This window comes from Canis aureus, chromosome 29 (genome assembly GCF_053574225.1).
Source record: "Canis aureus isolate CA01 chromosome 29, VMU_Caureus_v.1.0, whole genome shotgun sequence".
NCBI lineage: Eukaryota > Metazoa > Chordata > Mammalia > Carnivora > Canidae > Canis > Canis aureus.
In genome coordinates this window covers 26132122-26156756 of record NC_135639.1, presented here as the reverse complement: position 1 = coordinate 26156756, position 24635 = coordinate 26132122, and the positions used below count along the sequence as shown (strand labels likewise).

The 24635-nt window shown below is 47.1% G+C and overlaps 2 protein-coding genes across 4 annotated transcripts in view; one reads left to right on the top strand and one right to left on the bottom strand.

Annotated features, from left to right (window-relative positions):
- ARL3 (ARF like GTPase 3) overlaps positions 1-679 on the bottom strand; it is a 36782-nt gene extending 36103 nt beyond the window's left edge. The window contains exon 1 of the mRNA XM_077877820.1: positions 427-679. Coding sequence (XP_077733946.1) covers positions 427-429 — 3 coding nt within the window. The 5' untranslated portion in view covers positions 430-679. The remainder of the gene's footprint in view (positions 1-426) is intronic.
- A 21-nt stretch (positions 680-700) lies between these two features.
- SFXN2 (sideroflexin 2) lies at positions 701-24242 on the top strand. 3 transcript variants are annotated; one of them, XM_077877818.1, is made up of 12 exons: positions 701-857; positions 13688-13872; positions 14046-14216; positions 15491-15589; positions 16658-16733; positions 17044-17129; positions 18455-18515; positions 18873-18939; positions 19670-19719; positions 20057-20106; positions 22160-22207; positions 23019-24242. In XM_077877818.1, exons 2-12 carry the CDS (start codon positions 13712-13714, stop codon positions 23116-23118), a joined length of 969 nt encoding a protein of 322 aa, XP_077733944.1. In that variant the 5' UTR covers positions 701-857; positions 13688-13711; the 3' UTR covers positions 23119-24242. The 3 variants fall into 3 exon arrangements, with proteins under 3 accessions (XP_077733944.1, XP_077733945.1, XP_077733943.1); XM_077877819.1 differs by lacking the exon at positions 701-857 and adding an exon at positions 877-1197; XM_077877817.1 differs by lacking the exon at positions 701-857 and adding an exon at positions 2498-2843.
- Positions 24243-24635: the final 393 nt, after the last annotated feature.

Genomic DNA, 24635 nt, shown 5'->3' with positions numbered 1-24635 from the left:
AGCGCAGACCCTTCTTCCCGCTTCTGGCGGGACCCCAGCGGACCCACTTTCCAGCGGTGTGGGGAGGCCGATTCCCTAGGAAGACCTAAGCCTGCATGCGGAGGCTGCTGTCCGCAGTTACTCGGATCCGCCCTCATCTCAGTCCTTAGTACTGATGGAGCCCCGGCTCTGTACCCGGATAGCCACGCAACCTCCCAGCCCCTTCCCCTGGTTCGGACTGGCTGCAAGCCCCGCCTTCCTCCCCAGGCCCAGGTCTCCTTCCAAGGGCCCACCCTCCGCTCCCCGCTGCCCCCTGAAACCAATCCAGGATCCAGGCAGCAGGCTCCCATTCCCTCCTTGGCTTCAAGCGCAGTGCCCCGCCCTGGGCCTGGGGACGGGAGGGGGGTGACCGGCCAGCTCCGGAGGGGCCCGGGCCCCCACACTCACCATCCTCCCGCCGAGTCCCTCCTCCTCCACCTCCGCCTCCTCCTCCTCCTGCCTCCCGGTTACCAGGGGCAACTGCTGCGGCACCGCCCCCGACGTCCCTCGCACGCACAGTGGAGGAGCAAAGCACTCGTACGGGGCGGGGTCCAGCTCCGCTTTCCTCAAGTGCGCAAGCGCGCCAAAGTGCCCGCCCACTGCGCGGGCGGGCTGCTGGAGCGCCCGGAGGCGGCGGCCTGCGGGTGCGGACCCCGCGACTGGTTAAAGCTCGCCCACGTGGCTGGTGGGCGCCGCTCAGCCTGTGATTGGTCGGGGGGAGCAGGGCGGGACGGCCGAGGGGCGGTTCCCGGGCCGAGGCCGCAGGTTGATGCAGGCCAGGGTTCCAACGCGGGCTGCTTCTGTTGGCAGTTGTTCCGCTGCATTCTTCCCGGGACGAGGTAAGGGGTCTTGGGAGGAGGCCGCCCACCACACCTTCCTCTAGACCCCGCATCTCGGGAGGGAGCTTGGATTTCTGTCTTGACTGCTCAGGCGGGGCCGCTGCGGGGGCTGGGCATCCACCTGCCGAAGCCACGTGGCGCAGAGTGGTCTGGGGCTGTGCGGGGGCCGCTCCCTTAATGGCCCCCGGCGCTCGAGGTCCCAGCTGAGGGGTGACGGCGTTATGGGCTGTGCATCTATCTCCACATCTCTGTGGAGAATCCAGGATGGAGGCGTCCCGGTGGCGGGAGGCCGCCTGTCGGAGGGCAAGAGGCAGCCTGGGCACTGGCCCTGAACGCCGAGGTGAGCAGACAGCAGGAGTGAAAGGCGTTTTGGAATGGCCAGGTTTTGCTAAGCAGCACTGGACCGGACGGTGCACCGGTGCACCATCTGCAGCCCCAGAAAGGCCAAAATTGGGCCTGCACTTACAGGCACGCGAGAGCGAAAGGGGTTCTGGGTGGGTGGAGAGGCGCTACCTCCCACCCTTTCCGCGTGCTGAGGACGGGGAGAAGAGTGAATCACATGTGTGCCAGGTCCTGTTCTAGACTCTGGAGAACAGTAAGGGACGAAATCTGCCCTTATGGAAATTACATACTTCCTAGTGGAATGCTTTTCACACAAGATTTCATTTCATTCTCACAGCCCTAGGAATTGGCTGTTCTAAGCCATATAAAGTTGGGACTTGAACCCAGTTCTGACGCTGGAGAAAGCGATTTTAGCACTATTGTGTTGTCTAGGTAGGAGGAACAGAATGGCTTATATTTGTGGCGTAAACCCAGAACTTTTTAAGAATTGGTAAAGTGGGGACGCCTGGTAAAGTGGCTCAGTGGTTGAGCGTCTGCCTTTGGCTCAGGTCATGATCCCGGGGTCCTAGGATAGAGTCCTGCGCTGGGCTCCCCACAGGGAGCCTGCTTCTCCCACTGCCTGTGCCTCTACCTCTCTCTCTGCCTCCCATGAATAAATAAATAAAATCTTTAAAAAAAAAAAAAAGAATTGGTAAAGTATTGGCACTGATGATAAACGTAGACATTTGCAGCATGTGTGTGCCTCTTCCCTCATTGAGTTCTTGTGAGGATTATGTGAATTATTGTGTCAAGTACATAAAATATTACTGGCACACAGGGAAGTGCTACATAGAGTTTAGCTGTTCCTGTTTTATCTAGGTTTGGGGATTTTGCCCCTCTTCCTACCAGCAGGCTTAACAGTCTACTTAAGACTACTGGAATGAAGGCAGATTTTTCTTGAATGGTTCTTAGCTATTTATGCGTTCAACTAAAATATGTTTTTAAACATCTGCTAGCTGCATCCCTGCTTCAGATCATTGGAGAGAAAGCTCTGTTCAGAAGCTTGATTAAGTAGATGCAAGATAAATGGCTAATTCAGAGGATACACTCCTGCAACCTACTCATCTCTAGCCTGTTGGTTCTGTTTTGAAAAAGGCAGGGCAGATTTCACTTTCTGAGTTGTCTGGTGTCTAACATCATGATTGCCTTGGGGTCACAGGAGTGTACCTGGGCCTGCGTGTGTAATTATTAACCTCGTTGTCCAACTTTCTGTAGACAGCCTTGGCACCAGCTGTCACCTATCTCAAGTGGTCTTTGTGTTTGACCTTGAGTCTGGCTGCCTTGATTTTCCTCTGGTGCAAGTGTTAGTGATGATGTTTTTCTTCCTGCCTTGGAATACTGACAGGGAAATCCTGAGTACCCCCTTGCAAGAGGATATCCAGAGAGAGTTTGGAAGTCTGTTCTCTGAGCTCTGATACAGTTTGCCCGAGAAAATCAACTCTGTTTTGGTTTTTTTTTTTTTTTTTTTTTTTTGTTTTTTTTAAGTAACTATATCCTCCGCACGGGGCCTGAACTCAGACCCCAATATCAAGAGTTGCATACTTTACCAACTGAGCTAGTTAGGTGTCCCAGAACTCAACTCTAAGAAGGATGACTTCAGGAGAGGTAATGGATTGTTTCATTTTTTTTCCTCTTTTCTCTATTTTTTTTCCTCTTTGCTCTCTCTTTCTTTTGGCCTGTAGTAGACAGAGGACCCGTCTAAGTGACCCCAAGCTTTGTGGCCTTGGGAAAGTAGGCCCTAGCTATTGTCAGATTGTTGGATGAATGGACAAGACTGGAGCTCTGGTTAGGGCAGGGTTGTGTGTAGTGTTCAGCATATTAGCTCAATCGATGTGGACCTTCCTAAGCATCAGTTTCCATTCTGTAAATTGAGATCTTGCATCCCCACATCTTTGAGCTGTGATATTTTCCTCAGAGCAAGAGAATTACTGGTCGATCACCTGTTTGACGTCCAGCTCTCCCCTTGTTCCTTTTTTTTTTTTTTTTTTTAAGATTTTATTTATTTATTCATGAGAGACAGAGAGAGACAGAGACACAGGCAGAGGGAGAAGCAGGCTCCATGCGGGGAGCCCAACGTGGGACTCCATCCTGGGTCTCCAGTTGCAGGCCCTGGGCTGAAGGCGGCGCTAAACCGCTGAGCCACCAGGGCTGCCCTCTCCCCTTGTTCCTAGTAGCAGAATTATATTCCTTTGGAACTGGGGCCACCCTGGATGTGGTAGTGACCTCTTTAGGGAATACCTAGATGCAGTTTATGTGGGAAGAGGGAGAATAACTATTCTAGAGAAAACCTAGAAACCAGATAGGACTCAGTAGAGGAGAGGTAGACCATTTGCAATTTCGTGACCCAAAACTTGCTCTTACTTCTGTAACCAAGACAGGTTCTGAGTTTGACTTGAAAGAGTGATGTCCTCCATGCCCAGAGAGCCCAAGAATAAGTTGAAATGTATTTTAGGCAAGTAGTAAGTATTTTTAGAGGGCCTGAGAGAGCTACAGCAAGAACATTACAATCTGCCAGGGGAGGCCAACTTTATACAAATAACTGTATGTAACAAGAAAGTGATTACAAAGCTGAGTGTGTTGCAAATGAGGACAGGATGCTAGGAGAGTATATGACAGAAGGGTTTGAGTTTGCCCTGAAGGAGTCATGGAACTGTGCCCATTGGGGGCAGCAGGTGTAGGGGGAAATGTTTTAGACATAGAATTTAGATTTTTTTTGGTCTTTTTTTTTTTTAAGATTTTATTTATTTCTTTGAGAGAGAGAGAGGGAGAGAGAGAAAATGAGCAAGGGATGGAACATCTGGGTGGCTCAGCAGTTGAGTGCCTTCAGCCCAGGGTGTGATCCTGGAGTCCCTGGATTAAGTCCTGCATCGGGCTCCCTGCAGGGAGCCTGCTTCTCCCTCTGCGTATTTCTCTGCCTATCTCTGTGTCTCTCATGAACAAATAAATAAAATCTTAAAAAATAAGAAAAAAAAAAAAGAGAGAGAGAGAGAAAATGAGCAAGGGAGAGGGAGAAGCAGACTCCCTGTGATGTGAGGCTCCATCCCAGAACCCTGGGATCATGACCCAAGCTGAAGGCAAATGCTTAACCAACTGAAACACCCAGGCACCCCTGGCCTTTTATTTTATGTAAGACAGGAACCGAGGTCAGGACAGGAACTCCTATGCTGACCTCGGTAATGAGGATAAGGTTTCTTGAATAGTTTAGCAAATGATTACTCCTTCATGGTAGAAGTGCTTCCATTATGAAAGGCAGAGGACTTCCCAGTGTTGGGTTGAGAGTCAAGAGAGATGTCCAAGGACAGGCTGTGTGTGTGTGTGTGTGTGTGTGTGTGTGTTAAGAAGGAAACAGCATGTTCGGGACCCTGGGTGGCTCAGGCAGTTAAACTCCTGCTTTTGGCTCAGGTCATCATCCTGGGGTCCAAGGATGGAGCCCTGCATCAGGCTCCTTGCTCAAAGGGAGTGTACTTCTCCCTCTGTTCCTCCTCCCAGCTTGTGTGCCCTCAGGCTCTTTTTCTTGCTCTCTCTCTCTCTCTCAAATAAAGTCTTTAAGAAAAACAACAACAACAACAAAAACGGAAGCATAGCATGTTCTATTCAGCTTTCTCCAGGAGAGGGGCTGGGGCCCCAGCTTGGGGCTCTGGAATCCCAGACAGCGTGTGATCTGCCAGCCAGGCCAGCAACTCCTTTTAGCCTCATGTAACTCTTGCCTCTCTCCCACTCTTGGGTTCAGTTGTGACTGCATGAAAAACCTTTGGTCTTTGAACCAGCGTATAGGAGGTCAAGTCAGCTTTCCTTGGGCTTTGTGGCAGAGTGAGAGTGTCAGAATTCTAGCAGTGGACACTCGCTGTCTGGTTTCTAACTTCTCCAGAGGTTGCTACTCAATGGTGGCCTCAGGGCCAGGTGAGGGTGCCATGAAAACTCCAAGTTAGGCCTCCTCTTCTCTCCTGGTTCCTTCCTCCCAGGAAATGACCCACCTGCAGCATGTCAACTTGCTGAAGTCTCTCCCACCTCAACAAAAAATCTAAGAATTGACCATCTCTTCCTTTACTGCATTTGTTGGCTCCTCATGCCTCCTATGTCTCTGGTTTTTCTTTCTCATCTATTTGGACTTCCTTTGCCTCTTAAATATAGTGGTTTTCAGGCTATGTCCTTAGCACTTTATTCTTCCTATTCTGTGTGTCCTCACTGGAAAACTTTGTCTTAAACTACCTTAATGCTGCTGACTCATTATTTTATTTCTAACTCAGATCTCTGTACTTTCTTTTAATCCTAAATATCCATTTGCTGACAAGCTGGACCTCACTTAGCATATACTTGAATTCTTGTGCTAGGCACTGGGGTAGCAGTGCTGAGCAAAATGGACACCATCCCTGGCTCTGAGGAGCTAATGACCGAGAGAGGAAGGTCATTAATTAATTAATTAGAATAAAATCACAGAGTGTTAGGACAAACTGAAATAGCTCTGAAGGAAAAGAACAGAGCCAAGAGGGCTTATAGCAGAGCACCTGATCTACTGGTTGGGGGAGAGAAGGGTCAAAGGTCTTTCAAAGGAGTCCCTGAGGGAAAGGTTTAAGTCAAGATCTGAAGGATGAGTAGGTGCTTCCTTGAAAGTAACTCTAGACTGTCCTGGAGAGCAAAAGGCTACATTTTGAGGGAGAGGGTGGAACCCTGATGTTATGTGATAATACATCTACTTTTCAGGCTGCCCCCTTTTTTAAAAAAATATTTTATTTATTTATTCATGAGAGAGAGAGAAAGGCAGAGACACAGGCAGAGGGAGAAGCAGGCTCACCGCAGGGATCCCAATGAGGGACTGGATCCCTGATCTTGGGATCTGAAGGTAGACGCTCAACTGCTGAGCCACCCAGGTGTCCCTCAGGCTGCTCTCTATTCTGAGGTGGCTTTGCTGTGGCCTTCCCTTGCAGCTACAGTGGTACATGGGGCTCTGTGGAGGTGGGAGTTGTGGGTAGAATTCTCCTTTCATTTTACCACTACTTAATATAAAACTTTTCTTTTTTTTTTTTTTTGAGTGCTCTGTAGCTTTCATCAGCAATGTATTTTCTTTCCCTAATACTCAAATACTGGCTTTGTTTGCTCAATTTTGTGAATGCTTTTGAATTTTGATGATTATATAACTCAAGATGACTTTTTTTTTTTTTTTTTTTTAGATTTTATTTATTTGACCGAGAGAGCACAAGGAAGGGGAGAGGGAGAGGCAGGCTCCCCACTGAGCAGGGAGCCAGATGTGGGGCTCCATCCCAGGACCCTGGGATCGTGACCTGAACCAAAAGCAGATATTTAATCAACTGAGCCACATAGGTGCCCCTCAAAATGACTTTAAATCTTGCTCAACCTGTGCCTATGAGCTTGTAATATAATGTATATGAAAAATCCTCAGGGTGATATTTTTCTTTCTTTTTAAAAAAAATTTTTTTAAGGTTTTATTTATTTATTCATAAGAGACACAGAGAGAGAGAGAGGCAGAGACACAGGCAGAGGGAGAAGCAGGTTCCATGCAGGGAGCCCACGTGGGACTCGATCCCAGGACTCCAGGATCATGCCCTCGGCTGAAGGCAGGCACTCAACCACTGAGCCACCCAAGGATCCCCCAGGGTACATTTTTCAAGGCAAAAAAAAGTGACCTAGCAGTAGAAGATTGAGAGTTAAATTTGAAAATTATTCCTTAAAAAAAAAAAAGAAAGAAAGAAAGAAAAGAGGGATGAGTAGGTGTTAGGGAAGAGGGAAAGGAACAGTATTCTGGACCAGCAATGGCATTTATAGAGGACCTGAGACAGGTTGCAGCCTATTGCATTTAAGAAAGTCCCATGGCACCTGAAACTCAACACATGGAAAATCCAACTCCTTGGTTTTTCCCTTAAAGCCTATTTTTCTATATTCTTTGTCTCTGCACATTATGGTTTAAGCAGAAACCCTAGGTATCACCCTAGATACTTGTGATGTATCAATTTAGCTAGGCCAAACAACCCCCCACCCTGCTACCCAGGGATCCCCTGCATCCCCCTTCTGGTAGGCTTCCAGCCAGAGTGGGCCAGGAGGAAGAAGCAGCTGTTTTGTAGTACACACATCTCCCAGTTATTCGATCAAACATGAATTTAGGTGCTGTGGTGAAGGGATTTTGCAAATCAAACCAATTAAAGTCCTAATTGGTTAGCTTTGAGTTAATCTAAGGGGAGATTATCCTGGGTGGCCTGATTAAATCAGATGGAATCCCTTTAAAAGAGGTCTAGGCATCCCCTGGGGTCACAAGTCCTGCCATAGCTGGGCCTGCATTGCTTCCTTCTCTCCCCAGGATTGGCCTGACCCTCGCTAACTGCCTGCCCTGCTGGCTTCAGGCTTGCTGAGCCAACACCCACAATTACATAAGCCAATTTACTAATTTCTTGTACTCAATCCATTTTCATATATTTATCAATATGACATGAATATATTTAAAGGATATGTATTTCCTATTGATTCTGCATCTGTGCTTGACATCTGACTAATAGAATATTCCTTCTATAACCAGTCATTTAGCAAATCCTGAGATTGTGCTGCTTTAAAAGTTTCTGTCCTTTTGTTCTCTCCTGTCTGTTCCAGTGCATCTGGGTTCACATGAGCCCCACCTCTTCTTGCTTGGATTACTCAAATTCCCGTTCAGCTGATCTCTCTGTATCCTCTGAGGTCCTCCACACCAAAGTTTATTTTCGTGTCATTGCCCAGAGTTTTCTTTCTTTCTTTTTTTTTTTTTTTAAGATTTTATTTATTGGGCAGCCTGGGTGGCTCAGCGGTTTAGCGCCGCCTTCAGCCCAGGGCCCGATCCTGGAGACTCAGGATCGAGTCCCACGTCGGGCTTCCTGCGTGGAGCCTGCTTCTCTCTCTGCCTGTGTCTCCGCCTCTCTCTCTCCCTGTGTCTCTCATGAATAGATAGATGAAATCTTAAAAAAAAAAAAAAAGATTTTATTTATTTATTCATGAGAGAGAGAGAGAGAGAGGCAGAGACACAGGCAGAGGGAGAAACGGGTCTCCAGGATCATGCCCTGGGCTGAAGACGGCGCTAAACCACTGAGCCAGGGTGTCCAGGATCACCACACTCTGGGCTGAAGGCGGTGCTAAACTGCTGAGCCACCCGGACTGCCCCAGAGTTTTCTTTCTAAATGATACATCTGATCTTGTCACTCCACTTAACACTTTTTAATGGCTTCCTGAAATTCTCAGGCAAAAATTCAAAAGACTTAGCTTTTTTTTTTTAAGATTTTATTTATTTTTGAAAATTCTTTTTAAAGATTTATTTATTTATTTGAGAGAGAGTATGCGTGCATGGGGAGTGGTAAGCAGAGGGAGAGGGAAAGAGAGAATCTCAGATTCCCCACTGAGCACATAGCTTGATATAGAGCATGATGTGGGGTTCGATTTCACAACCCAGACATCATGACCTGAGCTGAAACCAAGAGTAGGATGCTTAACTGACTGAGCCACCTAGGAGCTGAGCCCTGAGCCCCTTAAGATTTTATTTTTAAGTAACCTCTACATACAACGTGTGGCTTGAAATCACAACCCCAAGATCAAGAATTACCCTAAAGCACCTCTCCAGTATACAGGTAATCTATACCAGTATCCCCAGCTCCTCTTTTCCATATATTATAGCCCTATTGTCATTCATCTCACCTATACATAAGCTATAATCATCAAATTCATTGTTGCTGTTATTATTTTGAACCGTTATCTGTTTAACTTAACAATTGGAATAAGAAAAATAAAAATTTTATCTTCTCTCCATTTATTCCTTCTGACATTCTTTAGGTAGGTCTGAGTTTATGACCTATATCACTTTCTTTCTGAAGAATTTCTAGCATCTGGCAAGTCAGGTCTGTTGGTAATAAATTCCCTCAGTTTTGCTTGTCTGGTAAAGCCTGTATTTCTCCTTCATTGTAAGGGGATAATTTTGCTGATGTAGAAGTCTAGGTTGGTGGGGCTTTTATCTTTCAGTGCTTTAAATATTTCACTCTGTGCTTTTTGTGCTTGCATGGTGTCTGAGGAGAAATTCAATGAAGTGAACTTCCTCATATCTTTGTTCCTCTATAGGTAAGGTGTTTTCTTTTCCTTGCTTCAGACTTCTTGCTTGATTTTTTTTTTTTAAGGATTTTATTTATTTATTTGAGAAAGGGAGAGTAAGTGAGAGAGAGCGAGGGAGCAAATGAGCAACAGAAAGACTGAGAGCACAAGTGAAGGGAGGACCAGAGGGAGAGGGAGAAGCAGGTTCCTCACTGAGGAGGGAGCCCAAAGTAGGGCTCAATCCCAAGACCCCGAGATCATGATCAAGGGCAAGACGTTTCACTGACTGAGCCACCCAGGCACCCCTTTCCTTGATTTTCTTTGGCTTGATTTTCTGCAGTTTGAAATATAATATAACGTGACTAGGTGTAGTTTTTTTTTTAAGACTTTATTTATTTATTCATGAGAGACATAGAGAGAGGCAGAGACACAGGCACAGAGAGAAGCAGGCTTCATGCAGGAAGCCTGATGTGGGACTTGATCCTGGGACTCCAGGATCCCTCCCTGAGCCAAAGGCAGATGTTCAACTGCTAAGCCACCCAGGCGTCCCCAGGTGTTGAGTTTTAAAAAATTTTAATTCTAGTATAGTTAGCATACAGTGTTATACTAGTTTCAGGTGTAAAATATAGTGACTCAACAATTCTGTACATTTCTCTGTGCTCATCATGATAAGTGTACTACTCTTAATCCCCTTTGCCTATTTCACCCATCCCCCTGCTTACCACCCCTCTGGTAACCATCAGTTCATTCTCTATAATTGAGGGTTTGGTGGTTTTTTGTTGTTTTTTTTTTTTCAAAGATTTTATTTATGTATTTGAGAGAGCACAAGCCAGGGGGAGGGGCAGAGGTAGATGGAGAAGCCGACTCCCAGCTGAGCAGGGAGTCAGATGCAGGACTTGATCCCAGGACCCCGGGATCACGACCTGAGCCAAACACAAATGCTCAACCACTGAGCCACCGAGACGTCCCGGTTTTTTTTGTGTGTGTGTCTGTCTGTGTTTTAAAGATCTTATTTATTTATTTGACAGAGAATGAGAGAGGGAGAGAGCACAAGCAGGGAGAACAGCAGGCAAAGGGAGAAGGAGAAGCAGGCTCCCTGCTGAGCAGGGCGCCCCGACGTGGGGCTCAATCCCAGAACCCTGGGATCATGACCTGAGCTGAAGGCAGATGCTTAATACTTAACTGACTGAGCCACCTAAGCGCCCCTAAATTCCTGTTCTGATAATTCCAAAATCTCTATCATCTGGTTCTGACACTTGCTCTTTCTTCAAACTATGGTTTTGTTCTTTAGTATACCTTGTAATCTTTTGTTGAAAGCCAGATGTGTGTGCAGTTTTACATTTATCTGGTGAGATGTTAGTTTGTATTTTCTGTTTGTGGAAACTCTAGGTGGCAGAGGTTAACATTTTCTTTGGTGTCCTTGTTTTGTCTCTCTTGTTATCTTTAGGTTTCTAAATACTTTTTTTTTTTTTTAAGACTTCTTAAATAGGGTCTGAGACTTGTGATTCTTTCTGTTACTCAGTTCTCCCTGTTATCACATAGGAGCATTGTACCACCTACAGTGGTCAAGTGTGTGAGAAGAGAGAGTGTTCTATAGTCCTGTGATTAGTTCTCAGACTTTTTTTTTTTTAATTTATTTATGATAGTCACAGAGAGAGAGAGAGAGAGAGAGAGAGGCAGAGACACAGGCAGAGGGAGAAGCAGGCTCCATGCCCCAGGAGCCCGACGTGGGATTCGATCCCGGGTCTCCAGGATCGCGCCCTGGGCCAAAGGCAGGCGCCAAACCGCTGCGCCACCCAGGGATCCCAGTTCTCAGACTTTGAATGAGCCTGTACCCCTGGACCTTCACTAGTGCTTCTCAGGCTCTTCTTACCTTCTTTAAATGAAACAGGAAGGTTAGGAAGGGCTGGAGTTGGGTATTTACCTTTTCCCAAATAAGTTAGATTCTACTAAAACCCAAATGGCTAGGCTCTGGTAAAATAGGCTCTTTTGAGGACAGGCCTTGTTAAGAAGAACAGGGGGCTCTGGGTGTACTTCAGAGTGACTACTTTTCAGGGCACCTGGGTGGCTCAGTGGTTGAGGGTCTGCCTTTGGCTCAGGTTGTGGGTCCTGGGATCAAGTCCCATATCAGGCTTCCTGCATGGAGCCTGCTTCTCCCTCTGCCTATGTCTCTGCCTCTCTCTCTGTGTCTCTCATGAATAAATAAATAAAATCTTAAAAAAAAAAAAAGACTATTTTTTCCATCTCCCTGTCAGAAGTATTAGAGGATTTTCCTCTGATCTTCACCCTGAGAACCTGGTGGACTCCTGAAGGTAAACTCAAAAGTGTGGCCCCCACACTCAAGATCGAATCCCCTTGGAATTTTTATTTGACTTTTTTTTTTTTAATTTTTATTTATTTAGACAGTCACAGAGAGAGAGAGAGAGAGAGGCAGAGACACAGGCAGAGGAAGAAGCAGGCTCCATGCACCGGGAGCCCGACATGGGATTCGATCCCGGGTCTCCAGGATCGCGCCGTGGGCCAAAGGCAGGCGCCAAACCGCTGCGCCACCCAGGGATCCCCCCTTGGAATTTTTAATTTGTTCACATTGAGCTTCCAGCAATTTGTCAGTTATAGTTTAAGTTTTCCAATGGTACTTACCCAGAGGAAGGCTTCTGTTCCCAGCAAGCTGTCATTCTCTGTACTTGCCTGTCTCTCCATGTTTAGGAATGGTGGTTTGCCCTGTGACCTCAATTCATTGATGGGTCTAAGAAGAGTTGCTGATTTTTAGTTTGTTCAGCTTTTTTCTTGTTGGAAGGACAGGAGTGACAGTTTCCAAGCTCCTTACATGTCAGACCTGCCTTAGTTTTTCAAGACATGGATACCAGAACCCAGTTAGAGGCAAGACTTCTAAAGTAAATCAGGCAGAATTAAAATCCTGGCTTTGTCACTGGCTATGCATGTGTGATTTGGTAAGGTTACTTTCTGTGCCTTGGTTTTCTCATCCATAAATGGAGTTAGATTAAAGGGTATTTATTTCGTAGTATTGTTGTGAAGATGGATTCAGAAAATGCACATCAAGTCCCAAGCAAAGTGACTGGCATAGAGTCAAAGCTCGGTGTTAGGTGTGATCATCATTATCTGGTCCCCATGTGTCCTGTGTGCCGTTAACACTGGCTCTTCTTCTTCTTCTTCTTCTTCTTTTTTTTTTTTGCCTGGAATGTCTCCTCTACCTAGCTAGCTAACTTCTACTCATCCTTCAAAACATTGTTTATTTCTTGTTTTCACAGAATGTGTTCAGAATGTCTCAACCATTTTAGATAAGGTAACCATATAATTTATCATCCAGATCAGGACACTTTTGAGAGTGAAAGGGGCTGCTATTCATAATCACACCAGGACAGCAGTCCTAGGACAACTGGGAGATATGGTCATCTCACTTTTAGATGCTGCTTCTCTGGTTTCCCACTGCCCTCACTGTCTGTCCACATCATTGTTCATGCCAAGGATGACATGTCCACACTGCCATCCTTGTTGCTCTACTTGTCATTTACTTCCCATTCTGTAACTCCTTGAGGGCAGGCATGGTGCCTCACTCACAGCCATGGCCTGGGATCTTCCACAGGACTGCATGCACCATACACGTGCACACACCACTCACACACACACAAATAATGAGAGTGATCATGCCACATTCATTTCTACCTTTGTCTGTAATTGTTCCTACTTTGAATATGATCCATGCCTTCTCCCTCCTTCAGATAAATCTATCTTCTGGGGCTCACATTCCATCTCTTCTGGAAGCCTCCTTTTCTTTTTCTTTTTCTTTTTTTTAATATTTATTTATTTATTTATGATAGACATAGAGAGAGAGAGAGGCAGAGACACAGGCAGAGGGAGAAGCAGGCTCCATGCCGGGAGCCTGCCGTGGGACTCGATCCTGGGACTCCAGGATCGCGCCCTGGGCCAAAGGCAGGCGCTAAACCGCTGAACCACCCAGGGATCCCTGGAAGCCTCCTTTTCCAGCCGTGCTCCCCCATCTCTGCTTTCTCTCATCTCTTGTACTTACCGTTACTGTATAGATTATATTCCGTTACCTGGGTAGGCTGTTCTTCCCCAGTTACACCCAGCTCAGGTGTAACTGACAGGCACTGTGGACACAGGGACAGGCACTGTGTTGTCCCTTTTTCCAGCGTCTCCTACAGCATGATCCAGCACAGGGTTGGCTACCCCAGGTACTCAGTAAACATGTTGGCCTGGCTACTTGGTCTGGTGCCTGTTCACTGGGGCCTTCCCAAGCCTAGTCAAGTGATGCTAGTGGCTGGTGAAAGCAGAGGTTCTATAATGAGAGGTGCTCAGGGCCTCAGAGGCAGACTTTGGTTTGGGGGACAATCCTCATTTTCCTTCTGTTCCTTAAGTCCACAGCTTTGTGTGTGAGCAACATGGAGGCTGATCTGTCTGGCTTTAACATCGATGCCCCCCGTTGGGACCAGTGCACTTTCCTGGGACGGGTGAAACACTTCTTCAATATCACAGACCCACGCACTGTCCTGGTACCAGAGCGGGAGCTGGACTGGGCCAAGGTCATGGTGGAGAAGAGCAGGTAAGCAGTTACGGGAAGGGACTGGAGGCGCTGGGATCACACTGGTAGATCCCCTGGAGAGGAGGTAGAGACTGAATATGAGGGAAAAGGCAGAGCTCTCGGGAAAGAGGGAGCAGGATGACTTGGGGTGAGGGGCCTGGGAGGTAACTCTGTGTGTTGTCATTGGGTGGCAGAATGGGGGTCGTGCCACCAGGCACCCAAGTGGAGCAGCTGCTGTATGCCAAGAAGCTGTATGACTCAGCCTTCCACCCTGACACTGGGGAGAAGATGAACGTCATTGGGCGGATGTCCTTCCAGGTCCCTGGCGGCATGATCATCACGGGCTTCATGCTCCAGTTCTACAGGTAGAACCTTGGAGCGAGGCAGTGGGCAGTGTGTCCATGTGGATCTGCTAGGCAGGGAGCCATATTATGATGAGAATAATAACCATCTTTATGGACCTCTTCCCAAATACCAGGCACTGTGCTAAATTCTTTCTGTGTGTTACCTCATTTAATTTTCTCATCAGCCCTACAGAGAGACACTATCGTCATTTCCATTTTATAGATTAAGAACCGAGGTTCTAGAGAGGTTATGTAACTTGTCTAAGTTGACACAGCCAGGAAATATGGGTGCCTGGGTGTTAACTTGAGGTAGTTGTCTCTAGAACTCTCTCAATGAATAAGCCATCCTAATCCCCTCTTTAGAAAGTACTTATTCAACAATGAAATTTTAATGTATATTTATTTTAGAATTTATTTTATTTATATACTTTCTGCAGAGAGAGAGCACGTGAATGGGGGGGGGGGGGAAGGAGGAGGACGGGGGCAGGGTGGCCACAGGGAGGAGCAGAGGGAAAGGGAGAGAGAATCCCAAGCAGGTTCAACCCCCAATGCAGAGCCTGATCTGGGGCTTGATCTCACGACTCTGAGATCATGACCTGAGCCAAAATCAAGAGTCAGGCACTCAACCAACTGATCCGGCCAGGTGCCCCTAATGTATTTTTATAATGTGATGTCCTAGTAAAAAATATGAGATGACCTCCCCCCATACCACCCTTAAAATAGGAAGACCTTTTCAGCCTGATGGAGAGAGAATAAACTTTCTCTGTAGCTACTGGATATTTTATTCCCCTTCTCCTTCCTCTCTTACTTCTGCTCCCCTCCCCCATGCATCTATTTGTCCAGTTATTGAGCCAGGCCTTGGGCCTGGTGTTGAGAATATAAAGACTTAGCCCCTCCCTTAAAGGAGCTTCCAGTTTTGTTGAGGAGACCAACAAGTAAACAGTTATAGCCCAGCTTGCTAGGTGGTAGGTCAGAGGGAGAATATGGAGTTGTGAGAGCAGGGAGCACAAAATGACTCACTGTTCCAGGAAGGGCAGGGGAAGGGTCACGAAGGTTCCCAAGAAGAAGTGACCTCTCAACAGAGCAATATTTAGCCATGTATGGAAGGTTGTGTGTGTGTGTGTGTGTGTGTGTGTGTGTGCGTGTGTAGATGCTCCAGCCTATGCAAAAGCCCTGGTGTGTGAAACAACGTGGGAACAGTTTGGGGAACAGCAGGCAGTCTAGTTTGACTGGTGTACACCAAGGCCTCCCTTCCATTGGACTCTTCTTTGCCCTCTGGGCCTCCTTTATGGTAGGACGATGCCGGCGGTGATCTTCTGGCAATGGGTGAACCAGTCCTTCAATGCCTTAGTCAACTACACCAACAGGAATGCAGCTTCCCCCACGTCCGGCAGGTAGGAGACTGGAATTCTAGGCTGTCCATCTGGGTATGGAGCATGTGCCTGTCCTCTTGTCTCCAGGGACACAGCCCTTCTGAAGGCCTCTCAAGCTGTCTTTGGGTGAAGGTCACACAGAGCTGGTGACCAAGCCCCCCTCTTAGGGTTTGCAAGTATTTTCTGTGGCTAAGAGAATATTTTCCTAGACCAAAGTTCATTCATTCATTCATTCTCAAGTATTTCTTTCTTTTCTTTTTTTTTTTTTAAAGATTCTATTTATTTATGTATTTATGTATTTGTGTATTTATTTATTTATTTATTTATTTATTTATTTATTTATTTTTTAAAGATTCTATTTATTTAAGAGAGAGAGAGTGAGCAAGCAGGGTTGGGGGGGGGAAGGGAGAGGGAGAAGCAGACTCCCCACTGAGGAGGGAGTTTGACAGGGTCTTGATCCCAGGACTCTGGGACCATGACCTGAGCCAAAGACAGATGCTTAACTGACTAAGCCACCCAGGCACCTTCAGCTATTTCTTGAGTAGTTGTTAAGTGCCAGGCATGGTTCTAGGGTCTTTATTCTTGTGGAATTTAAGGTATTTTAAAGCAAACAAGCACTGTAATCTTAGCTTGTGACTCCTGCCATTAAGGAAGCAAACAGGTGACAGGATAGCAAACAGAAGAGTCCCTCTTCTCTGTGTGGATGTGCTGGTTGGGGAAGTCTTTTCTGTGTAGTGCATGTTTCTGCTGATTTCTGAAGGATAAAGATTTAGCCTACAGGAGAATTCCCTGGAGAGGGAGCAGCAGCATGCAAAGGTTTTACTTTTTTTTATTTTTTATTTATTTATTTTTTCATGCAAAGGTTTTAAAGCAGTAAGAGTTTGGCATGTTTAAAGTACTGAAAGGGGGCCAATGGGACTGGAGCATTGTGTGTGTGCTTAGGAAGGGGATGTCACAAGATGAGACTGGGGAGAGTGCTCATGAGCTTCTCAGGCATGAAGCCTCATTTCCAGACTTTCTCAATCAAGCCATGGTCTTGCCCTCAGCTGGCAGGGCTCCCCACTCCCAAGCGTGTCTCTCCTCCACTAGGCAGATGGCCATTTCCTACATCACAGCCACAACCACTGCGGTGGCCACTGCTGTGGGCATGAACATGTTGACAAAGGTACTGTGTGGGGCTGCTGTGGGCATGGTGGCCACTAGGTGGCAGCAAAGTCCTAGGGAAAACATTCCCCCTCCCAAGCCTGGCTTTGCCCTTGTTTGGGTGAGTTGGATATGGCCAGAGCCCAGCCAACTAGTGGGAAATGTACCAGAACTCTCCCCAGGTTGTTCTTTCTCGGGTCTTTGAGGGAATTTGGGTTCCTAGACTAAGTGTCTGAATATGCATCAGTAGTGAAGTCTGATTACATTTTGTAGTCCTTAAGCCCCCTCCCCTCCCATCTCCAGTGAACTCTGTTGTTCCCTTCCCCCAACAGAGAGCTCCACCCCTGGTGGGCCGCTGGGTACCCTTTGCTGCTGTGGCTGCTGCTAACTGTGTCAACATCCCAATGATGCGACAGCAGTGAGTATGGGGATCCCTTTTACAAACTACAAGGTTAGTGGGGCAAGGGCAGGAAACCATGGCAGTGGGTGGCTTTTGGGGACTGAGGTGGGTATGGGGAGGGTCGCTGGGCTGCACCTCTGAAGGGTTCCAAAGGATTGGCTGCTCCAACGGTGATGGCCGTTGGGAGTGGCAGGTGACTTAAGTCTAATCCATGATGAGTATTGTGGGAGTCATTGTTTGGATGGTGTAGGATGGCAGGGAGTGGGGTGGACTTATGGGGATTTATATAAGATCATGTCCTTTCAACTGCAACTGTATTGAAGTTGTTAACTCTGCCTACTTCCAAAGCCCTGGTTGATGGCTTACAGAATGAAATGTAGCAGAGGGAGGTGTCCAAAGATAGAACAGAGCCAAGAAGCTTTGAAAGAAGCCAGAGGAATAGATAGATGTTTTCCAGGCACCTGGCTCTAAGCTTCACAGCAGGAAAGGTAAAAGGAGAAACCCGTGTGTCTTGCAGTTCTTGTTTTTTGACTAGAGAAAGCATGGATATTCCTCTGCTGTAAAACTTTTTTTTCTGCTGTAAAACTTAATGATGTAGTATACTAGTATACATAAAGCACTCACGATAGCGCCTGGGAGATATCACATGGTATGTGTTAGCTTTTATTGCTCCCATCACCATCATCATCGCCTTCATCACCAACACCAGTATCCACAAGCCACATTTTCTTGGGACTGCTAGCAAATGGGTACATTTCACAACAGCTCTTGCAGAAGGAGCACACTACCAGAATAGTCATGTATACACACTGTTCCTCTCCTCTTTCCCTCCCCCATCCAGGTGCTCCTTCCCAAGAAAGGAAGGAACCCCAGCCACCTACCTGGTCTGGGGTTGAGTGCTTTCAGGAACTGGCCTGAGAAGAAGCACGGCTAGTGTTTGTGGAACAGTCACTCTGTGTCAGGCGCTGAACTAAGCACTTTGCAGGCATTGTCTCCTTTAATCCTCACCAATCCTATGACCTGGGTGCCATGTCTGATCCCCATCTTGCAGGGGATGATAACTGAGTCTTCAGAAGGATTGGGGAACTTGCTGCAGTTCAGAAACTTACTCTGCAGTTTGAGGATTCAACCCAGGCAGTCTGAGCCCCGGCCTAGCTCTCTTAGCCACTGCCCTAGATCACTTCTGAGACACCACTCACTGAAATGCAAAAGGAAGACCAAAGGGCCAGGCTACAGGAGGTGGCTTCCTAGAGCTTGGGTGTGCTTGGTCCCCTAGTGTGTCACCTCACTGACAGGCTTCCAGGACCCCTTTCCCACGTCCAGCAACTCCTGTCCATGTTTAGGGAACTCATCCAGGGCATCTGCGTGAAGGACAGGAATAACAATGAGATTGGACATTCCCGGGTAAGCAAAGGCATCCCTTTGGGGTGGGAGGAGGGAATTCTCTCTTATACCCTGTCCTGTTCTTACTACTCTGATTAGAGCAGGCCCTCGTTCTGTTACAGGATTCCCCTGATTCCATTCTCATTCCCCTTGATTTCCCTACATTTCTTGTTCAGAACAGGCTTGTCATGTCTTTTCTCCATCATTTCTGGTCCTGAAGCCATAAAAGTCTAGCTGGGTGAGAACACAGCCCCTGGTGGATCCATCCCTTCCCCTTTACCACCTCTGACTTGACTGTGACCCTTGACTCAGCCCTTTGATACAGCCCATGGATACTGAAAGGGTCATTCCTGACAATTTACTCTTTTCTTTCCTCAGAGAGCTGCGGCCATAGGCATCACCCAAGTGGTTATTTCTCGGATCACCATGGCAGCCCCTGGCATGAGTAAGATAGAGAAGCCCTCCCATCCTGGCAGTCCCTGGAACACATGATGGAGGCCTTAGCCACATTTAGCTTTTGGATGGGAGGTGGGGCCCCAGCCTCTACAGCCATGCTTCTCAAACTTTTCCCACCACAATAAAAAAATTCCTTGATGTGATAGAGATTGTAGCTAATGCTACAGTGGTAATCATTTTACAGTGTATAAATGTATCAAATCCACATGTTGTATATGGTATACCTACATAGTGCTGAATGCAGAAACCCATGAGAGAACCACACTGTAGATCTTGGAACATCAGTTAATCAGAGGTCTAGGGAAGAAAGTTCTTTTCATTCCACAGATATTCCTTAAGTACCTTCACTGTGTTGGACACAGTGCAGGGTGCCAGGAAGACAGTGGTAAAGAAAATAAATCCCCTGCCCTGGTTTTGCTTCCAGCAGGGATATGTTTCAAAGTAGGATACGAGATTGGTTTGCATGAGCCTTCAAAGATTTGAGTTTTAAGAAGGACTCTTTGGGCCTGTGGTACATGCCCTATTAGAGGTGTGCAGGGGGAGAAGTTTGGGAAGCACCCTTCTGCTAGGTCTTGGGGGACGTGACCATGCCTACACAGTCTTCCATTCCAAAAGTATTTTCTGGAGCTTTTGGGGAGGTGGGGGGAATCACCTGGTCCCTGATCTGATTTTGGAGAGTCTTACAGCCCTCCCACTGGGTTCTCCCTGGTCTCTTCCAGTCTTGCTGCCAGTCATCATGGAAAGGCTGGAGAAGCTACATTTCATGAAGGTGAGTGGGGTTCGCTTTTGCATCTCTTTTTCCCAGAGCCCCCCAGCCACATCTACACGTAAGAGTTCCTGATCCTCATCCTTCCCTCTAGTAATTGGCCTTCATCTCGCTCAAGAAGGGCCCATACCAAACCCTGCCAGCTGCCTGCTTTAGATGCCATAGCCTGTTGCTTGGCCTTACCACAGAGAGCGAGAGGAGCCCCTCTCTCCTTTCCTTCATGGCCAGGAGTTTTGTGCCTGTGGGTTTCCAGCTGGCTGATCAGGGGTAGGGCAGGTGTGGGGTTCACATTAAGAACCTTCGTATGTCTTATGTGGGTCTTTCCTTTGTTTTTGTGCAGAAAATCAAGGTCCTGCATGCCCCATTGCAAGTTCTGCTGTCTGGGTGCTTGTGAGTAGCATGTTTTCTTGGTTTGGGTCCTATGGTCCTAAGAACTATCTTCTTGTGTTTCCCGTGCTGGAGAACATGTACTCCTTTACCTGACTTCCATAGTGCCTGAGCGCAGAACACCTGTGGGCCATCCAGAGAGCTCTTGCCCCATCTATGTTGAGGGCACCAGGCTGGCTAGGCCTCATGCACACATCTGCACGTGTGGGCTCCCTCCTGTCCTCTGACCTGCAGACTCAGGAAGAGATGAAAACCACAATACAGTCCCACCACAAAAAAGAAATGATAATTCTAGGGGTGCCTGGCTAGCTCAGTTGGTAAGGCATGTGACTCTTTTTTTTTTTTTTTAAGATTTTATTTATTTATTCCTGAGAGACACTGAGAGAGAGAGAGGCAGAGACAGAGGGAGAGGGAGAAGCAGGCTCCATGCAGGGAGCCTGATGTGGGACTCGATCCCAGGTCTCCAGGATCACGCCCTGGGCTGAAGGTGCCACTAAAACGCTGAGATACCCAGGCTGCCTTGCATGCGACTCTTGATCTCAGGGTTGTGAGTTTGAGCCCTATGTTGGGTGTGTAGAGATTACTTAAAAATAAAGAATAAAAAATAAATAAAAATAAAGAAGTGATAATTCTATGACAGTGACAGAGGTGTTAGCCTATGCTCTAGTTGTCACATTGCAGCATATCACTGTATTGAATCAGCATGTTATACACCTTACCTGTACACAATGTTGTACATCAGCTATATCTCAATATAAATAAACTAAGTAAATAAATAAATAAATATACTGAGACATAAAAAAAATGAGGGGACAGCCTGGGGCTTCAGGTGTCCCAACCTCACACAAAAGGAAAACACTATTAGTCACGGCAACGTGCTTCGGTGCCTGCCAGTGACTGGCCACATCCTAGCATCAGTAACACTTTGTGAGGCCACGGGGCTAATGACAGCAACAGAAACAACCAACACATGCAGAAGGTGTTCTGTGTGTCCCCATTGTGCTCATGCTCTACATCTATAATTTCACTTAATCCCCTCTGCCCCAAAGGTCTAGGTCCTGTCATCATCTCCTTTTACAAATGAACAACCCGGGGCACCTAGGTGGCTCAGTGGTTGAGCGCCTGCCTTTGGCTCAGATTGTGATCCTTGGGGTCCTGAAATCAAGTCCCACAGGGAGCCTGTTTGTCCCTCTGCCTATGTTTCTGCCTCTCTCTGTGTCTTTCATGAATAAATAAATAAAATTTTAAAAATAAAAATAAAACACAAACGAAGATCCCAAGGTTTGGTGAGATGAGACTTGCCCAGGGCTCTGTAGCTCATAATTGCTGGAGTTCAGGTCGGATTCCCGACAGTTTCACACACCACGCTACCTTCTGCTATTGAGTCACCCCTGAGTGAGTGGTTCCTATAGGTTGAACACCACAGCAGCCCTGCAGAACAGGCACTCGTGTCCTCCCTCTGCTGGCTCAGGGCTCACTTGCCCAGGTTCACACAGCAAGTGAGTAGCCGAGTGGGATCTGAACCCTGTTCTGTCAGATTCCCATGTCCTGTAAGATAGGGCTCTGGCCCTGAAGCATCTGAGGACCTTAGAAATACTATAGGCCCTTCCCCAGGCCTACTGCATTAGCGTTGCCTCTTTTTTTTTCTTTTTTTTTTTTTTTAAGATTTTATTTATTTATTCATGAGAATACACAGAGAGGAGAGAGAGAGAAGCAGAGACACAGGCAGAGGGAGAAGCAGGCTCCATGCAGGGAGCCTGATGTGGGACTCGATCCAGGGTCTCCAGGATCACACCCCAGGCTGTAGGCGGTGCTTGAACAACAGGTGAATGTGGGGTGAGGGATGGGAGGTAGAGGAGGCCGATTTCATGCCATGCCAGAATGAATATCCTGGCACTGAGAGGCCAGGAGAAGAGTTGCAGGAAGGGGAGCCATGGGGCAATGTGGAAGGCAGGGTAGTGATGGGCATCTCCCTACTTCCTTTGGGGGGCTCAGAGATGGGGTGTGAGCAGGTCTGTAGGAGATGTCCCTAACGATTTGTTTCTTCTTCTTCCAGCCTCATCTTTATGGTGCCAGTGGCATGTGGGCTCTTCCCACAGAAATGGTAATAGTTCTTTGCTCTTCACGTTACCAAATGCCCTGTTCCTGTTCCCCCTGACCTGCCTGCTGTCCTGAAGCAGACCAGGATGGGCAGGAAGGGCACCCTTTGCCAAGGACAGGTGCCTATCAGCCTAAACTCTGGGCCTCTTAACTCTGGATGAATGGTAAACCGAAACAGATCTCTCAGGGGCAGAGGGATGAGTTGCTCCCTCCCAGTCGAGGAAGGGCTGCCCTGGAGAGAAGTAGGGGAACAAGAGACTTTCTGTCCCCGTTGGTTGGGTTGTTAGACACATCTTCTCTGGCTAGATCTGGTCCTTGAAATTGAACAAAGGGATAGGTACTTATTCTGGCTTGTGTTCGCTTGGGGCTGGATGACTCGGACCTCTCTACTTCCCTTGTATGCCTTGGCAGGGAAGGAGTGTGCAAAGTGATGATGGAAGAGGGAAACAAAGCATCAGACTGGGGGAGGGAGAGGACTAGCTCCAGGAGACTAGGTGTAGCTTGGATGTACACCAAGAAGATACCAGGTTCCTTTGCCTTCCTACTCATATTTCAGTATCCTCTGCAGACATCGCCTGGGTTCAAGCACTGTGCTTATAATCTAACAGAGAAGATGGAAGTTTAGCAGCAGGGAGAATACAGTCAGGCCTGAGTAGAAGAAAAAGCAACATATTATGTTGTACAGGGGCCATTAGTTCTGATGCGAAAATCAGGAAGGGCTTCTTAGAGGTGGCATTTGAGTTAGATTTTATCTGCTGGTAATTTGCTACTTGTCCAGTTGGCATGCCCATAATCCCCTTCTTTTCTCTTTTCAGTGAATTGTCAGTTTCTTATCTGGAACCAGAACTCCAGGACACTATCAAGGCCAAGTATGGAGAACTTATCCCTTATATCTACTTCAATAAGGGCCTCTAAATGCCCCATCCCAGCAAGGACCAGTCTGCACCCATACTCACCAGCCTTTCCTTAGCTGCCTTGTACACCTGTGCTCTCATTCCTCTGCCAAAGGGGCCTGAAAGTTAGGGTGCATTTGGGGGGTGGGGAGCCTCATGTTTTCATCCAGGCATCTGGGTTATTGGACTCCAGGGGATAGAAGTGAACAAGGGGAGCAAAGGCCAAGCCTTCTTTCTGCTACACCCTTAACCACCATCCCCTGGAGACCGGGAGCTGAAACATCCTGGGGAGAAGTTGCTGGAACCTGGGGGGAGATACTCAAGCAAACCATATGAAAAAATTAGGAAACCTTTGGGATTCTAGTTCTAGCCAGGACGGGGGAAGAGCCCCTGGGACTAAGGAAAGCTCCTACCTCTGTTTCTTCTTCCCTTCTTCCTCATCTGTGTCACAATACGGAATGTTTGCCCCTGTAATTCTAGCTAACCCAGGAAGGGAGAGGGAAGAAGTCTTTGTCCCCTTGGGGCTCTTCTCCATTCTTCCTCCTTCTTGTCCCCAGTGCCCCCTTGTCAGAAGGTGTCTTTGGGAGTGCTGCTAGGCTTGGGTTGATCAGGCATCTGGGAGTTCTTAGTGCTAAAAAAAAAAAGGCCATCACATGAGGCTACAAAGTTTCATGGTGCTCTGAGCCTGTAACACTGAATCTGTTCTCCTGTGCCAAAATCCTGTCCGATTTTACATCTCTGTGTTTAAAAGATAAGTCCACTAACTATAAGTAAAAAGGATTGTATGGAGGTATTAATTACACATTTTAGTGGGTATATTTTCCTAGCTGCCTCTCTTCCTCAGCCCATTGGGCTAAACACCAAAGACTGGTGTGTACTGAATAGGAAAGGAAAGTTTTATTTGGATATCTCTGAGGAGTAATCAACCAGGACCAAAGAGCCTGGAAGGACACACAGCAAAGTGCAGCCATTTATCCTTTTCCCTCTCAGCTGCTCTAGGTGATTTTTCAGGCTCAGGAGGTTGGGGTGGGGAAGGGGACCATTGTGGCTTACCTGGGATCAATCTCTGTATTGAGTTCTAATAGAATTTACTGACCATTCAAAGGATATCACTGTGAATCAAATAAATTTCTTGAAAGAGCACAAGGAACTGTCTGCAGACTGAGTTAATAAAGCCGGAACGAAAGCAGGATCTGGTCTGATTTTGTCCTTGGTTTGGAAGAGGTTGCAAGAACTGTAAGGGGAACTGCTCTGATGCCTGGAGGCCATTGTTTATTTCCCATTCTGCAAAGGAAAAGTCCACCCATCTTTGTTGGAGACTCCAAAATGGGAACTGTTGTTTCAGAGCAGTAGTTGATGGACTATGATGCCAGGGTCCAGAGTCACTTGCTCCTTATTTCTGTGTGCCTGGAATTAAGAATGTTTTATATTCTTAAGCGGGGGAGGGAAGACACCAAGAATATGTGGCATGCAAAACATAAAATATTTGCTTTCTGACCCTTTATACTAAAAGTTTCCCCTACTCCAGAGCCATTTTTT

Coding starts and splice junctions, on each gene's coding strand:
- SFXN2 (XM_077877817.1), top strand. Junction 15,590..16,657: donor GCTTCCCCCACGTCCGGCAG/GTAGGAGACTGG, acceptor CTCCTCCACTAG/GCAGATGGCCATTTCCTACA. Junction 18,940..19,669: donor CATGGCAGCCCCTGGCATGA/GTAAGATAGAGA, acceptor GGTCTCTTCCAG/TCTTGCTGCCAGTCATCATG.